Below are 18,434 nucleotides of genomic sequence, written 5' to 3' on the forward strand. Positions count from 1 at the left end.
AAAGGAAAAAAAGTTCCTTACCTTGAGGAGGCCTCCATGACTGCCCTCCCACTGCAGAATGCAGTGCATGCCCCATTTGCATGGCTTCATCAACACTGGAAAATTGGATAGGATTGGGCCCTGTGTGTCTTAACAGTTTGAATGAAGTGCAGCACTTGTGGCATTTTAAGGATGAGCAAATATATTGTTGCAGAAGACTTTCCTGGTCAGGGCTTACTCTTTCAAACTGGAGAGTTATATGACTACAGATAAAGGACACTGTGCCAGTGGAGGACAAATGGAGTTACTTGGTTGAATTGCCATTTCATCCTAAAAGGGCAAGGCAGTATTGACTTTTGGCAACTAACAAGGGTACCTTGCTTTAAAATGATCTTTAAAATCTTTGTTTTGTAGGAGTTTATCATGGCATCCTGCGCTGGAGACTCAGAACAAAATGTGTATACCTCATTCTCATGCATTCATAGATTTGAATAATGATTTTACTGCTGGTGAGTAATTTTGCAATATTTTTAATTGGTTTTGAAATTGTAGTTTTGAAATTACAGTCAGTAGAGCTGAGGGTTAAGCAATCATTAAAGGCTATAATTTTTCAAGGTTGGTTATGAGTCAGGGCAACAGGTTCTTCCTAGGGGAAAGAAGGAAAAGAAGAAAATTGATACAAATCTCAATGAATTCAAGTTTTCTTCTTCCCCTGCCAAATATCAGGAAGGCTGCTCTTGAGCAGGCAAGGAGTAGAGAGTTGGGTCTCCATGGCTTACTCTAAATTTCTACTAACCAAAGGGAGTTCTAAGAATATTTGTAGCTAGTTCCCCATTATGAAGAAATTGGGTATTCTGTGTTTATATCTGACATTCAAACAAAGAAGTCAAACAAAGAAGTCAAAGTCAAAATATATTCAGGAAATTTCTAGCTGAAAAAGACTTCATATTTTTTCGTACTGCTAAAAGCAATCTTTTTTGTACTTGTGTATTTGCGTTCCCAGAAGATAAGTTTGCCACCCTTAATGTGCTCAAATTGCCACACTTAATTGCCACACTTAAGTGCTGTATAAGAGGATCCAAATAAACTAAGAAACAAACAAGGAAATCAAGCAGTTCTCTTCTAGTTCTCTTCTACTTTAGCCCCCTTGAGGCTGGTATGCAGGAATCCTTTCTGTGAACCTGGAGTTTCTGCTTACTAAGCTTGACTAAAAGCTGCTGACAGACCTGCCTTTCATGAATTTAAGTTTAGAAACAAGATTTCTTCTTTCTTTTTAAAATAGCAGCCAAATGGTTGACCTTTTAAATTGGTCCAAAACGGAACAAAGAGACCATGTCTGAATATATCAATTCTTCAATTGTCTCCCTTCTCTCAAGCTAATTAACAGCCTAATCCTAACTAATGGTCCAGTGCCAATGTAGTTATACAATGTAGCACACAGCATCCTATACTGGTATGGCAGTACAGGGGAGGGGAATGTATTTCCTTATCTCAGGGCTGCATTGTGGCTGCATTGGCGCTTGAAAATTGTTTAGGATTGAACTGTCAGTTTGTTGATTTTGCCATATAGGCTGTACCTACATGAACCACTCATACAGATTTGAAATCGCCAGATTTTTTTTTCTAGTTAGAGCTTATTGCTAGAGCTGTTTAAAATATAGCATCATCTCTAAATCTCCTTGGTCTACAATCATTGTGAAGTAACCAAAATGAATGATCAGAGGGTCCAAGGGATAATATGCCCAGTTATTTCTTCTGTGTGTTTTCCAATCATTTTCCAATCGGGGATAATTTTGACACAATTTCAATAAATATGGACCATGTATAGAATTTCTGAAATGTTTAAAGATTTTAAAATGCCTTTCAGGGGATGTAAAAGCGCAACAAAGAAGACTGTGCCCTACATGTAAAGAAAACACTATTTGTTTTTGCAACAGATGTAGCCACAGTATAGCAGGACAGCTAAGCTATTTTTTGACAGTTGTATCATTGTAAAGAGCTTAACTGATAAGAGTGTCTGAAAAAGGGAAAAACAATCCTCTCTAGTCTGAGAATCCTTATGCCAATTCAGTTTCAGCTTAATCCACTTTCAGACTGCCAAGATATTAGTGTCCCCCATCCACTACAAGTTGACTTTCTTACCTTGTCCAGGACATCCAAAATATACAACTACTTTGATGCAGTCAATACAGCTTTGAATCTGTGCTTCTAGAACAATAGCATGGTTGTGCTTCTAGAACAGTAGCATGGCAAACTACTTTTTGAAACTGAGGGGGGATCTGAACAAGATAATAATAATAATAATAATAATACAGGTATTTCTATACCGCCTTTCTTGGTCCTCAGATTTCTCCTTAGACTTTATTCAAGGCGGTTTACATAGGCAGGCAATTTTTAAATCCCAGTAGGGATTTTTTACAATTTGAAAGAAGGTTTCTATCTTTCAAGAAACCACAACATTCAGGTGTTTCTTTCTTGGTCTGGCCGCACATTCTGGCCTCCATCCTCCCACGCTCAGAGCAGATGGAATAGCTTGGCTCAGCTTGTCAGCTGCTTCAAGGTCGCACGGTGCCGGTGGCCTCAAACTGGCGACCTTCAGATGTTATCTTCAGGCAAATGGAGGCTCAACCCTCTAGACCAGACCTCCTGCCCGAACAAGAAAGTGTATCATGGGACTAGGGAGAAAGCTTCTCCTATTTACATAAAACAGATACTGTATCTTGGTATTCCTGAACATAGCTGCTGTTCTATTGAGTCAGATAAATTGCCCATGTGCCTCAATACTGTTAGCACTTATTGGCAGTGACTCTGTAGTGGTCTTTCCTAGCTCAACCTGAAGGTGCCAGGGATTAGATCTAAATCCTTATGCATGGAAAAGATGCACTCTGCCCTTGGGCGCACCTTAGAATTCATTGAATTCTAGCCCTTTTCTGTTGTATTATATATAAATGTTTTCTATTTCTAGTATGACTTTCCAGCCCATCGATCTAAAGGCGTCTTACAGACATGAAACAACCATGAAACCTAACAAAGAAATCATTGAAAGTATTATTAGTAACAATAATAGAGAACCTATGATTTCTATCATAAAAATTCTAATGATTTTTAAATTCTAATGATTTTTTTTTTAAAAAAACAGGCCTATAGTGGTGTATTTCTAAAAATTGATTTTGTGCATGCTCTGACCCTTCACTGTTTCTGTCCCTGCCACTTCCTTGTTCACCTGCCTACTTCCTTAAAGCAGGCTGGTGAAAGAGCAGAAGTCGGTTTCCACTCCCAGCATGTTCACCCAGCCTGTTTTGAAGGAATGGCAGGGTGATCGGTGATGCAGCAGTGGAGCTCCCCACCCTCCTTAGCTCTGCCAGCTGGGAGGAGGCAGCACAACAGGCAAGTGATCAGAAAAAAGGACCACAGATGTAGCAGCCCCCCCCCCCCCCCGCTTTTCTCTTCAGCCACACCATTGTGCTTGCTTATGGTGATGATAGCGACGTTGAAGTATGAGATGTATCACTGCTGCTCTGGACCATGCTTGCAGGAAGAGGATTGGAGTCATAAGAACATAAGAACAGCGCCACTGGATCAGGGCATAGGCCCATCTAGTCCAGTTTCCTGTATCTCACAACAGCCCCACCAAATGCCCCCGGGAGCGCACGTGACAAGAGACCTGCATCCTGGTGCCGTCCCTTGCATCTGACATAGCCCATTTCTAAAATCAGGAGGTTGCACATACACATTATGGCTTGTAACCCGTAATGGATTTTTCCTCCAGAAACTTGTCCAATCCCCTTTTAAAGGCATCCAGGCCAGATGCTGTCACCACATCCTGTGGCAAGGAGTTCCACAGACCAACCACACGCCAAGTAAAGTAATATTTTCTTTTGTCTGTCCTAAACCTCCCAACACTCAATTTTAGTGGATGTCCCCTGGTTCTGGTGTTATGTGAGAGTGTAAAGAGCATCACTCTATCCACTTTGTCCTTCCCATGCATAATTTTGTATGTCTCAATCATGTCCCCCCTCAGGCATCTCTTTTCTAGGCTGAAGAGGCCCAAACGCCTTAGCCTTTCCTCATAAGGAAGGTGCCCCAGCCCAGCAATCATCTTAGTTGCCCTCTATTGCACCTTTTTCATTTCCACTATGTCCTTTTTGAGATGTGACAACCAGAACTGGACACAACACTCCAGGTGTGGCCTTACCATAGATTTGTACAACGGCATTAAAATATTAGCTGTTTTGTTCTCAATACCTTTTCTAATGATCCAAGCATAGAAATGGCCTTCTTTACTGCCGCCGCACATTGAGTCGACACTTTCATCGTCTTGTCCACCATCACCCCAAGATCTCTCTCCTGATCTGTCACAGACAGCTCAGAACCCATTAGCCTATATGTCCTGCATTGGTTCCCAAACTGTGAGACATGATTCCCTAGAGAGCCACGGAAACCAGCCAGAGGAGCCAGGAATCCTTGCGAAAAGTCTACCACCCTTTCCAATGTATAGGATTGTAGCCCTAAAGGGGAGCCACGGCCAGTGGCCCAGTAGGTCAAGCGAGTCACCAGATGAAAAAGTTGGGAACTGCTGGAGTACAGGATAAAGTAGCTGAGTGTGCCAGGCTGCAGAAGGAGGCAGGGATTTCACACACTCACACCCAGCCCATCACTAAAAGCTGCTGTTTCACCTGCCTCACAGGTGTGTCAGCTCTGATTATTGGGTACCCACAGAAAGGTTTTCTAAGTCCAGAAAATAATGAACATCTACTGGAGCAAATATAATATTGATCTAAACTATCTCAAGGAGATAACATTCTTTCAGATGCTTTTCTGCATCCAAGGGAATTGTAATCTTGTTGCAAGTACAGTTTTATTTTTTCCAAAATTATTCCTAGCCCTTAAAGCCTCTGTATCAGCAGAATTAATAGCCTTGACCTGAGTAATGTATTTCTCTGCATTGTTAAATAAATTCACAGAGTGTTTATAGATGGGAATAGAAAATAAGATAAATACAAAATGTGAAAACCGCCATGTCTAAATTTATAACCATTGCCATATCTTCTTGGGCGCAAAGTACTTGCAGTTTAAAATAGTGGATTCTACACAGATAGCAATGGTGTGAATGTGACTTGATTTGTAAAAGGGGGAGCCATTGGTGTTGTCTGCACTTTGGAAGGTTGAATGTATTTCTCAACCTCACTGTATCTACTCACTCAGTTCTGTGTTTGGTCTGAATATTGCAAGATGGAGGTGAAACTACTACATCAATACAAGTTGCGTGTCTCTTCTACAATTCTACTTCATATTATGTGTCTCTAGTGTTTGCTGCCTCTTTCTGTGATGTTGGAACACTAGACTTAGTTTGATTCCTTAGCCAGAAGGGTCATCAGTATAGTCTAAAAGTACAACATTTGGATTGCAGCTGTTTTCTCTTCCAGAGATCAGATTTCAGTGAGGCTTGAACAGGCAAATTGATGGATTGTCCCCTTCCCCAAATTCTGCACATCATTGTTTGACGTGTTGCATTTCATTCAGTTTTCAGAGTGGGGGGGCAGCACTTCAGCTGAACGCAAACAATGGAATGTCCCACTCAAATGCAGCTTTAATCCCTGTATCTTGCAAAGGTGTGTCTGTGCCTACCTGTACTTCTGCTGCAAAGTGACCCTCCCTTATAGTAACTCACTGTCTCTCTCACATACACAAGGAGGCAATTGGCACACCATTCTCCTCCCTCACCGAACTCCTTCCTGCATACAGAATGCATGTGTGGAAGAGCACCTTTAGATCTACTCCTCTGAGTGAGTCTCTTCATAGGTAGGAAATATTGCTGCAGAATAATATAGCATCATACGTTTTCCACACTCACAGCTTCATAAATACAATCATTAGTTTTGCTGGGGGTTTTACAGTTGTACCTCTCTAAATACTGTGGTGGGTTTGAGAATCTGAAATAATAGCCTTGTCAATCCAGATCCTATAATGCAGGGTCTTTAATAAAGGATATTCTTCCAAAGGTTCTCACAAATTCCAGGATACCTTTCTTTGTTTCTTACATCTGTGAAGAAAGAGCTGAGAGGCTGTGCCAAGCAGGGATTTCAGCCCAGCCCCCCCCCCCCCCGGTACAAGTTCACCCCACCAACCATTATACAGTTCTGTTGTTTTCAGTACTGGTTCTTTTGCTGCAGATCAAAACAACTCAGCCAGTACTGTGCACCCAAACAGTCTTTCAACTTGTGTTTGTCAAACAGCAACCCACCGTGTTACAAACTATTTTGGGAACTGAGGAATGACTCAAAAGGAATTTGTGATATGACATAGGCTGAATCTGCTGTTCCCCCCCAAAAAAAGTCAGATCTCATCAGGTTGCCCAAACCCTTGGGTTTGTCTTGTGGAACTCTTTGACTTTAAAAATGGTGCAACAACTTTCTGCGACAGCTGTATCTGTCTGCAATATTGCTCTTGTACCAGCATTGGCTGCACAGGAATACTCTATTTTGTAAGGGCTTGGAACAGTTGAGAAATAAATGAATGAGTCAGTTGGTGTAAAGGGTTTAGGGGTGGGGAAGAACAAGACAGGCATTTTTTTATACGTTTGGAAATTGCCCATCTAGCTGCTTGCTTGGGTTTTTGCTTCCCAGTTTCTTTATGCACAGGCTGTGGTTTCTGGAGGTGCACAAGTGAAATTCACTGAGTTCAGTTAAATCAGTTGTAATGAAGGAAAATAAGCACATAAGTGTCACACACAATATCGTCTGTTGGAATAAATGGGAACAACGAATGTTGGAGAGAGAATTAAATGGCTGTCTGCAACAATTGTACTCAACAGCAGTGAATGTAAATTTTGATGTGTTTCTTTTTTTAAAACCTCTGTACCGTGTGGGCATTGTGGTAAAGGATAATCTGATGTGCTGCTGGCTGTTTGTTCAAGGGATGTTGGATGTGTTGTGTAATAGGTTCTGTGTGAAGGCAGGCTAAGGCATTTCAGAGGAGGGTCAGCAGCTATTCTGCCAGTGCATTGCTAATTGTAATGCAAGTAGCATCCCTCTATACTGAAGGAAGGCATTGTTTTGTTTATTACCTGAATTCCTTTTGTTTTAGCAATAAATCTGCTAGTTGCCCAGAAGCTTGCAAACTAACTTCTAGTACCCTGTTCCTCATTCAGGTTTGTAGATAGTCTTGCAATGAATTTGAGTATGCAGCCTTGCAGTACAAACTGCCAAACCCAAATTAAAAATGCTCCAGGGTCAGATTCCATTCTAACTTGGAAAACAATCTTATCCCTTCAGGAATACATTTCAACTCTGTATTCATCTGCCCTCTTAGGTGCCCTGGCTACAGTGTTCCTTTCCTGGAGACACTTGCCTGGTGCCATTGTTCTTATCTTATAGGTTGAGGTGTTTGAAAATGGTGTTGTTTGTTTTACTCAGAAGTAAGCCTATTGTGTTCTGAAAGACTTGGGCTATAAACCTATCTTACTCACTGGAAACAAACACCTCTACTTAGGCATTAGACTAAGCTTGTTAGCATGCACTTTTAATTGTAATTAGTACAAACTGGCCACGAAAGTATCTGTACTGCTTGGTTTTTTTAATGGTTTAATTTTGTGCCTTTAGAATGCTTCTTTTTATTAATTGCTCTGATTTTTTTTAGTGCATCTGTAAACTACCTTGATGGCTATTATAATAAGAAGGCATGATAGAAATTTGTTAAATAAATCAAGTTTCAGTGGGACTGGAGAAAGGAAACCTCAGGGTTTGTAGAGGATTGATCATTGGCTTTAATGTGTTTTGAGTCTACTGAGTCTTTAGTAGGGTTACTGGATTTTATCTTCCACACCCTCTCTTGAGAGGGTATGGAAGGTTTTTGTATTCATATCTATTCAGTACGGTTGCATTTTAAACTCTGTATTAGTTGCCTTGGGGCTAGAAGGTGGGAAACACAGGAATTAAGCTATTTCTGCCCAACATTACATATACACAACAGGGACCAAATGTGGTACACCTGTGGGCCAGGCAGTGGCGTAGGTCCTTTGACACCCGGGCCCATAAATTTTTGTCTCCCCCATACAATTAATTAATTATACATTTTTATACCACTCTTCCTCTAAGGTGCTCAGGGTGGTGTTCATAGTTTTGTACTCACAACAACCCTGTGAGTAGGTGAGACTTGAGAGATAGTAATAGTCATGGCATGAAATGAATAATAATAATGGCCAGAAAATAAATGCAGTGAATATTTCCGCCCAAGCAGTGGATGAAATTCTGCATCAAACATATATAACATGATGGTATTATTCCTAAAAGCCATGATTTCCACAATTTTGGTCACTAGAGTGTCACCCCCCGAGGATGTCTCATTGGTCCATTTTGAGTTAAGGCAGTGGTTCTCAAACTTTTAGCACTGGGAACCACTTTTTAGAATGACTGTCCGGGACCCATTGGAAGTGATGTCATGACTGGAAGTGACATCATTAAGCATTATCAACTGAAGCCTCTGTTTTATTCTTTTTATGGGAGGAGCTGCCTTCTGGAGGATTTGTTGAGTTCTGCTTTCATCAGATTGGGACCATTCTGGTGGCATTGCATTCCCCTTTGTCTGACCTGAACACGAGCTAAGGCACATTTGCTTACTCGCAAGTAAACGGGACCATATGGCTTAGTTTTGCTTTCCATTTGTCAGCTTGGAAGGAGGAACTTCCTTCTCAGATATTTTTTGGAGGCTGCATTCATTGCATCAAGATCATTCTGGTGTTGTTGAATTTCTCTCAGCCTGCCCTTTCCAGTGGATGAAGGCATGTTTGCCTGCTCACGAGAAAACGTGCAATATGGTTCAGTTTCATAGAGTTCCATGCATTTTTGTTTTCTGGTTTTTTGGCTCTAGCTTCTGATAGAATTGAGATGTTTCACTCCAGTTTTTTTTCCATTGCTTTCTGCTGTAAATTCAGCATCAAGTGGTATATGACATGATAGTATTACTACTAAACACCACAGTTGTAGCTATTTTGGTCACGCGTGGTGTCACACCCCCCCCCCCCAAAGGCTGGCACCTAGAGCGGACTGCACCTTGCTAGCTACACCACTGGGACCAGGCAAAAATGCGTTAATGTTGCCCCATTCAAGCTATTGTAGTATAAGCTTTTCCACAGTGTACCCAGCTTCTATTTGTAGAGCATATGCTTAGGTTGTATAGGTGATTCTGTGGTGGGCTTCCAGTTGGGTGATCTAGATCTCACCATGGGAATAAGACAAATCCTTTAAGCCTGTCCTATTTGCCACATTTGTCAGAAGGCTTAAATCAGAGTGTTCCTACCTGAAGAGGTGAAGTAAAGCGCGTCAAAGACAGGTCTGCTTTGGTGATGCCTCAGTTGTGGAACTGGGAAGCAAAAATCCATGCAAGCTGCTAATTAGGCATTTGCCTGGCCCCGCAATCTGTGTCTTCTTAGCAGTAGGTAAAGGCAACTTTGTTTTCCTGGAGTAGCATCCAGTTTCCTTACTGTGATAGAAGAGAAACTCTGAGTGCTGCCCTTGTGTTTAATTACTTTAATTGGCTTGGTTTTTGGTGGCACTCATCCACGTGATCTGCCAATGTTGGAAATGGTTGCTGTTTTCTCTTTTAATTTATTCTTGCAGGTGTTTTTTTAAATATGTATTATAATTTGACTTGAAAATATTCTTGTTGAAAGGCAAAGAAGTATTTTTTATCAGTAAAGGAGCTTCTCTCATCTGTGGTTGATTTCCAAAAAGCATTATAGAGCTTGCAATAACATTTTGAACATCTGAGTATAATACATTTCAGATTACACGTGGGGGGCTAATGTTATGTTGAAATATTTTTCCTCACTAAAGGTTTTTTACGAGAAACAGATACTGAATGCAAATGAGAAATTAATTGGTTTTCTTATAATAATGTTTAACTTATGAAGTGATGAATATAAAAATGAGTGCCTAAAACCTGCTGATATGGCATGGGTTTTCTTCCATTGTTCATGGCTGTATCACAGACTTTGTGCCCAGTATAAGCAGCAGTTCCAGTGCCCATTGCTATGCTTTAAATGTGAAAATCACAGATGATAAATCCCAGTTGATCCACACAATTTAACTGTAGAGAGCTAATTTAATGTCTGTATGTTTAAATGAAACTCCTGGGTTAAAATATAGATGTAGCCAATCTTATCCATAGATCCCATTTAGTTATGCCCAATGTAATCTTTTCTTAATGCAATATTTAACTCCTATTGTCATAACTCATTGAAATAAACAGCGTTCGGGCTGACAGACAGTCGAATAAAGCAGTTCTCGCCTAACAGTTCGCCTACTGGTGTGGTTGGCATTCTGAAAGGATGAAGCTACAACAAGTAGCTCTGCAAACTATCCAATATAACTGATACAACTGATATTTTGATCTTAAAGTCCCAAGTAGCTAAAGTACCACAGCAGTAGGCAAAACATTATGTGAGAACAGCTTTATTTGACCATGGTGTTCTGTCACCCCAAAAATTGTTAATTTCAATGTCATGAGTACAGACCATGACTTAGTATTTATAATGCTTTGTTTGATTTTTTTTCCTTCTTACGTGCTGTTATACTTTGTACTTTATTATAGAGCTTTGTAAGCAGTATTGCTTCAGCATGGGAAAGGCGAGATATAAATTTCTCAAATAAAATTAAAATAACTCAGTGGAGTTGTGAAACGTTTCAGGTGTTGCTCTGGAATTATGAAATCCTTAGTATTCTCAGTCCCAATAAAATATCTTGTAGTACTGATTTTAAATGTAGACAAAGCTTCAATTAATGCCTGTTTATTGTTTGTTTAATTTAAACAAATAATTTAAATTTAAACAATTAATGATGCCGAAAGCTATGATTAAAAAAAATACAAGAGTTTCCATGAACCAGTTGGCAGTGTTGATGAAAAGCTTTCACTTTGTCTGTTCCCATTTCTTTTTAGTATTTGTATAAAAATCTTGGCCCTTATCATAAATGTCTCCATATGCACTTACCATATTTCAGTACATCATTATATGAGGATGTGGTTTTCGCATTGCAACAGCCTTCTACCTCCCTCTGAGTTCCTATGCAAACCATATCCAGTTTTGGCTGTCTTTCAAGGTATTAGATTAATTTAGGTGAAAAAGTAAAAATTGAGGCATAGAAAGTAACAGTTCAAGATGGAGGGATAGAAGATTTTGCTACATGGGTTTCCCCCTTTTGAAAGATGTTGGAACTGTAATAAAAGGTAATATGTTCACTGTCATTGGTGTAGTGGATCTTGATATGAGGCATAGGTTCAGATTTGAATGATGGGCTGGTAGGAGATGCCCAAAGACTTGACTATGCCCAATAGGGTATTATAATTGGATCAGCAGATCAAGTTATTTGATAAAAAATTCAGTATCAACAGTATTTATCAATCAACAGTATTTATATACCGCTTTTCAACTAAAAGTTCACAAAGCGGTTTACAGAGAAAAATCAAATAACGTAAATGGCTCCCTGTCCCAAAAGGGCTCACAATCTAAAAAGATGCAAATGAATACCAGCAGACTGCCACTAGAACAGACAGTGCTGGGGTGAGGTGGGCCAATTACTCTCCCCCTGCTAAAAAAAGGAGCACCCACTTGAAAAAGTGCCTCTTACCCAATTAGCAGTATGACGTAGAGGTTAGAGCACTGCATGAGAAAAAGGGAGATCCAAGTGCAAACACCCTTGTGGCCATAAAACTCATTGGCTAGCCTTAGGAAAAAAACTGTGTCTCAACCTCATCTTCATGGGGTTGCTAAGATGATAAAAGGGAAGTGGGCTTGTATGTGGCCCTGAGCTCTTGGGGGGGGGGGGTGGAAATATATGAGAAGTTTTCTCAGTTTCAAAAGTGGTTTGTCTTGCATTGGAAGAGGGGTTGAATCAGTTTGAGAAACACCACACCAAAGCTTTCTTGGGAATAATGAACAAGTTGAATGTTCTTGGGATTCCAGCCAAGCCCATTGCATATTTAAAACCCCAATAGAAACTATTAAAGATGATTGTGTATGTTAATAGAATCTAAGATTTCTTGACAAACAGCAAAATTGCATGGCATGTTCTGACTTTAATAGGAAGCATTATTTGCATAAGGTAGGAGACAGATTGCAAACTATTTGCAGAATAATTTTTGTAATAAACAATTACAGCTGTTATATTTGGAAACCTGGGAATCAAAAGTCAAACTTATTTTATTCCCAGCATAAATACTTAACAGTCTAAATGCCTTAATATAGTGGTTCCCAAACATTTTATTACTGGGACCCACTTTTTAAAACAGTACTTTATCAGAACACACCTAACTTTATGAGACTTTTGAAAAAGGAGATCTAGAAAGAAATTATTTACAAGTAATAAGATGCTGAAACATTTCGCTCTCTATATTTGCACGTACTTGCAAACTGCAGGAGCTCTGTTTGCAAGTAGCTGAGCTCTGTGCAATGCAATTAGCATGTATGGGGGGGCCTTATCCACGGATTTAATTCTCTGCGGATTGGGTCTGTGGGGGACCCCACATGTGCCCCTACTCCGCAGGCAAGGGGAGTGCCTTCCGGGGTGTCCCCGGGTCTCCCAGTGCCATATAAGGCTTTCAAAACGTCACATCTGGTTTCACTGAAAAACTGGAAATGACTTTTTTTACCTCTGGAGTTCAGTATGAGCCTAGCAAAGGCCACAGACAGGCATTCGCTGGACTCAAAGGACCCTCAGAGGGTGTAGGGGAGGCATTCACCCATATCAGTGGTTTCACTTAACAGCAGGGGTTTCTGGAACAGGGGCACACCTGTATTTGATTTTTCAACAGCCTTAGGACTTGAGGCATTTAGTTATCTGATCTTTCATCACCCATATTTTCATTCAAACCAAGCATGTTTTCATAACTACTATGGGACCCACAAAAATTGAGTTCCTACCCACCAGTGGGTCCCAACCCACAATTTGGAAGATACTGCTCTAATATCTGGAAGTGTTAACTTGAAAATGTAGCTTTTTTAAAGTGAAGGGACATTATTAGAGAATGAAAATTCTACAGTAGTATAGATTCCTGTTACTCTGAAAGATTAGAAAGTGGTGCCTTCTCTTTTCTTCAAATCGCAATTTAATTACATTTCAGATTTCCTTAATGGGGGCATTTGAGTAATATGAAAGGTTCTTACATTCTGTTTTTGTGCAATATAATCTAGAATTCAGCTGCGTATATGGCCAGCATCCAGAGAAGTACTTTGGGTTGACATAAAGACTAGTGTGTATGCACATATTTGGTTCAGTTTCCTGCCTCTCTTCCCTTCTGAACAGCTGGCCCTCATGCCATATTGCAAACTGTTTTCCAGAACCCACTCAGTTTCAAATGTATTTATTTACTTCAAGGCTTTACATCCTGCTTTTCTTGCCAATACGGCTCTCATAGTGACTTATACACACAAACACAAAATAGTTCAGACCACCTGTTGAATTAAAAAATGCAATAAACTTGTTGAGTAAACATTCTGCCAATCTTAAAGCAGCATCAATAACTAGAAACAGCAGCAGGCACTAAAAGTATCATTCCAGCTGCATTTAAAATCCATTGTCTACAAGTGGTTGATCTGCCATATAGCATTTGGTGAGACTGGGAATGGGGGAAAAGAGTATCTTCTGTGAGATAGAAAAACAAGTCCAAAGTTGTTTCCATGCTCTTTTGAATTCTGGCCAGAAGATGCAAGGCGATAAAGTTATATTCCAATCGCAGAAGGCCCAACCAATGATAGCTTTTGATTAATGCCAGAAATACAGACTGTGGGTGGTATTCTTATGTCTTCCCCTCTATGCTTTTGACGTGCATGCAAGTGGTATACTACAATGCTGTCATGAAAACCTGGCATATTTTTGTCTCCTACATTTTTTACTTTTCCCTAAGCTTTCCTTGCTTGTAGTTTCAGGCTTCTGAGCATGTCCCTCCCCCACCACTCTCTTTTTTCAAAAAACAAAAGAAATCATACTAATCTCTTTCAAAAATATAAATAACTGGCATGTTTTGAAGGCAGCACACTAGATAGAAAGCATATCCCTTGTTAGAAACATCTCAATTTTGTTAACTTAAGTCTTTTAGGTATTTAAAGTTTTATTTTAAAGTGTGTATGTGTGTGCATGTGTTTGAGGTTTTTCAGTTTAACTATCTCTTTTTGTAAAGTACTGTGTAAATCTTCACATTTTTTTCTTCCAGGCACCAAAGACCTAAACTCATGCTTTGTTTTATTGCTAGGCTGCATGGCACGACAGCGATTGTACTTTCGGCTTTTTTTTTTGGTATTGCGCTGTGTGTGTAGAAACCAATCTCTGTTTGTCTGGGGGATATTATTATTCTGGTCCTGTCATTTATTCAGTTTTTTGTACATGTTCTTCAAAATTAACCTTAACTAGTTGAGCTTCAGTTACCGTACTGCTTCTTGACCTGCCTGTACTTATATACACAAATTATTTAAAGTAGATAGGCAAGCCCATGTCTAACATGATGCAGCAGAGATGTCTGTCGTCCCTACCACATTGCACAATCCAAACTTACTGCGGTGCAAGCTGAGGTGTCACAAACATGCCGTAAAACATGTTTGCGGCACCCGGTGAGGAAGCAGTACTGGCCAGGAGGCCTGCCCTACCAACACTACACCCTGAGGAATGGCTGTCAGTGGAGGTAGTAAATGCACTGGGTGGCAAGAGTGTGGAATGCAGGTGGAGAGGGGGTGTTCCAGATGGGGGAGGATGAAACAGGGAGCAGGTCAGGCCAGGAGGGCAGGATCAGCAAGCCTCCACTGTATCCTAACCTCTGTCCCAGGCCTGCCAGCTTTACACAAGGCTGCTTGAACTTACACCTGTTGTTTAGCAGGTGTAGATCCAAGTAGCCCCATAGGGCTGGCTGGATCATTAGTTGATGTAAGGAAAAGAGATCTCCTTGTCCCAAGGAGACCTCCAGCCTGTTCCTGACGAGTGCTGGATACAGTGGAGGCTGTGCAGCCCTGCCGCTCCAGCACTAATCAGAACTGGGCTGCTAGAAAGCCAAAATAAAGGATAACGTAGTTCTTTGAAAACCACCTGAATCATGGCTTGAATACAGAAGCTTGATTATGGACTGGAAGTGACCACATGGAACATAGGGTTTGGTAGAGTTAAAAGATTTCCACCTGTTCTTTTCCAGGCATGGTGTGGGTGTCTCAAACATTATGTTCAGCTGCAAAATACTTTTGCAAAATACAGATTAAAAAATTAGTATTTGTATACCATTTGAACCTTTATTGTAAGCTTCCCGAAACTATCTGACTGGGCAGTGTTAGAAATGGTAAGCTGGACTAGGTGAAGATTTGTTCCTTTCCAGCAGGGTGGTTCTTAAGTTTTCTGAAGACATTTAGCATCAAGAATGTATGTTCCAGCATTCTCCCTGACTTCAAGTTTGTCACCTGTGGAAAGCAGAAATTTTCCCTAGCTGACTGTCAAAGAAAGCTTTAGAAATTTGCAAAACTATTGTTTGCACCAGAGGTTGGTAACCTTCCGTTCATGGGCCAGATCTGTCCCTCAGTGGTCCTAAAAGGAGGATCTGTTGTAGGTAGGTGCGGAAGACAGGAGGCAGTTCAACCACTCCTCCTGAACTGCCTGCAGCGGACTTCGGCTCTGAGAGCAGTGCCATTTCTGCCCAGGTTGCATATACACAATAGGGATCAAATGTGTCCTCCTGTGAGCTGGGCAAAAATGGATTAAAATATAATTACTGTTCATCTTCATTTGACTTCATTTGACTTTATGTTCCTTTGTGTCTTTGCAGATTTGTTTCTGACTACATTATCACGTGTTGATGGCTCTCCTCAGTTTGAAATCTGGGAAAATCAGGTCAGGAAAACAATATGAAAGTTTTTGGATAGAAAAATAGTGAATTTTTTCCTGCTGGTTTTGTTTCTATTGTGATATTTTAAGGATGTTTTAGTGTTTATATTGTAAATGCAATTTTATGGTTCTGTAAGCTACTTTGGGTACCCTTCAGAGAGAAAAGCAGTATACAAAATAGGTACTTAAAAATAGTGTCAGGCAATACTGATTAATTTATGGAACTATAGGTGGGGGCAGGTCCTTAATGAAAAATGCACACTCAAGTTCTGACTACTCTCTATTTAGCCGTATCATTTCTCACCACCCTGCCTCTTATCCCTCTTAATAACTGCATCTGTGGGGGCCAAGACCCTCTTGTCCCTTTATAATTTGAACATTGCCCTCCAGGCCGGTTAAAGAGATCTGTTGGTACTAATTTCAAGCATAAAGAGCACGCAGTATGGGGAATACAGCTGCTAATCAACACTCAAATTCCTGAATATTTCTTGGAGGTATAGTTTTTTTACTCAGCATCCCTTCCTCTGCGGGATTTTGGTGTGGCTGCCAATTAAACCAATCAGTCTGCCTTAATGTGTACGTTAACAGGATTCCTGTAGTGATGTCATCTGTTGTATGAGATTACTGTCATTTAATTTGTCAGCTTGACAGTTTACGAAGAAAACACGATTCAACACAATGCTGTTCTCCTTGTTGCCCTCAGGCTTTTGTGTTTTAAACATGGCTGAAACAATTTGACTGGAGAAGTGAGTAGTAGTCAGGTGATCCTTCAGGTTTCCTCCTGTAGACGTTTAATAGCTAATTTATTCATAGCACAATTTGATCCACACTATGAAGTGGAGAAGGACACCCGGAGCTGTTGTTTGCATAGGGCCAGTGGGCAACTGCAAGCCTAGGCTAACTCAGGGAACAGTTGGTTGCAAAAGAAATAGAATGTCAAGAAAAATCCTTAAAAATAGAGAAGTTTAGAAGCCATATTTTGGTAATGCCTTTATTGGAAATAGCCAAAAAAAGACAAACACGTAGATGGGTTTTGACTCCCCTGTATCTCTTCATCAGGCTGGATGTTGAAATGCTGTACATAAAGGGGCAGGGGGGCCTGCTAAAGATCTGCATTTTATAGAAGCCTTCAGGTGGCTACTGGAAGCTTTAAGCAGTCTTGTTTTGATTGTCCTCACTGGGTGCTAGTTGTGATCTTGGGGTACACCGGGGCTTCTGGAATGTAGATAATTGAGTAATGGCCATAACCTCATATTTAGAAAACACAAAATCTAGCAGTTTACACCGAGAAGAATTCTATCTGCCAGGAAGCAATCGGCCAACTAGCAGATGGTCTGTGTTACAAACTTTTCTGATTGTTCAAAACAACACTGTTGGGGAAATTATGCTGCAGTCTATTTTAGTCTTGATGTTGGTTTGAGTTGTTTCTCTGGATGCCTTTAAGAAGGGCAGTGAGGAGAACCTTGCTAGTGCTCTTTGGACCAGATGGGATTGTTTCTCAGAAACATTCTGTATTTCAGGTGCTCGCTGATTTCTGCTCTCTATGGTGGTTATAAAGCATATCAAACGGTCTGCATCCCAATTGCGCAAATGCCTGCTTGACTTAAATTTGAGAACATGGTCATTGCTATTGTTCTTCTGAGGTATTAAAAAGTAATCACAATAAACTTTTTGGGATTTTGCAATTCGAATTTGAACTTATCTAAAGGTGGGAGGCCCCAACACAAATGAATACACAAAAACCTGATTGTTTCTAAATGCTTTGCTGTATTTACATTTATATCCCATTTTTCTTCTGAAGAGCCCTGGGTGGTATGCACGGTCCTCCTTTCACACCCCATTTTATCCTCGTAACACACTGCAAGGTGGGTTTAGCTTAGAGAAAATGATTGGTGCAGAATAACCTAAGACGCTGGGTGGGAATCTCTCCAGTTGTCATCTGACATTTTTACTTCCACACCAGGTATGTATCATAATGGACAAGGGTTGCTTATTTGTATACCCTTCTCCCATTGTTGTCTATGGGTATTGCTTAAATACATATTACTATAGGTTTTTTTCTGATGAGTAAAAAAGAATTTACAGCCTTAGACTTACTAAACACAATGGGCTTACTTCTGAGTAAAATAAATAACAAAGTTTTCAAAACATTATTTCAAAACTACTTATTACTAATGAGATTAATTGAATGTTTTCAGCTCAGAAGAACTAAAAAGAACTGCTAGTTTCCCTAGTTCTCTGCAAACAGTATATCTTACGTTTGTCATTCGTGTCTGTCAAGACCTAAAGTAGTGTGTCCTCAGTGAACTTGAGGTGTTACAGGAGTTCAACAGTGTTTAGAAGACAATTTGATTTTTTTTTCCGTTCCGGTGATTTTTCACATGATTAGAAAGTACATGAAAACGCACTCTGCTCTAATGGGAGACTTGAGTTTAAAATCTAAAGTGGTTTCAAAGACATTCAAACAATGACTATTATAATGGAGTATTCATAGTAGTGATCCACGTGTGTTGGACGGACTTGCTCAGAACAGAAACTATCTTTGAGGTACAATGGGCTCAACCCAGAGCCAGCATCATCCGCTCAGAAGATCCTCCTGAAATG

At 40.3% G+C, this 18,434-nt stretch overlaps 1 protein-coding gene across 1 annotated transcript in view; it reads left to right on the top strand.

The window, feature by feature from the left end:
- Positions 1–18,434, top strand: part of ITFG1 (integrin alpha FG-GAP repeat containing 1) — a 136,768-nt gene that overhangs the window by 18,683 nt on the left and 99,651 nt on the right. The window contains exons 6-7 of the mRNA XM_066636751.1: positions 394–488; positions 15,772–15,836. Of these exons, the coding sequence (XP_066492848.1) occupies positions 394–488; positions 15,772–15,836 (160 nt within the window). The remainder of the gene's footprint in view (positions 1–393; positions 489–15,771; positions 15,837–18,434) is intronic.

The sequence above is a fragment of the Tiliqua scincoides genome, chromosome 9 (assembly GCF_035046505.1).
Source record: "Tiliqua scincoides isolate rTilSci1 chromosome 9, rTilSci1.hap2, whole genome shotgun sequence".
NCBI classification, from domain to species: Eukaryota; Metazoa; Chordata; class Lepidosauria; order Squamata; family Scincidae; genus Tiliqua; species Tiliqua scincoides.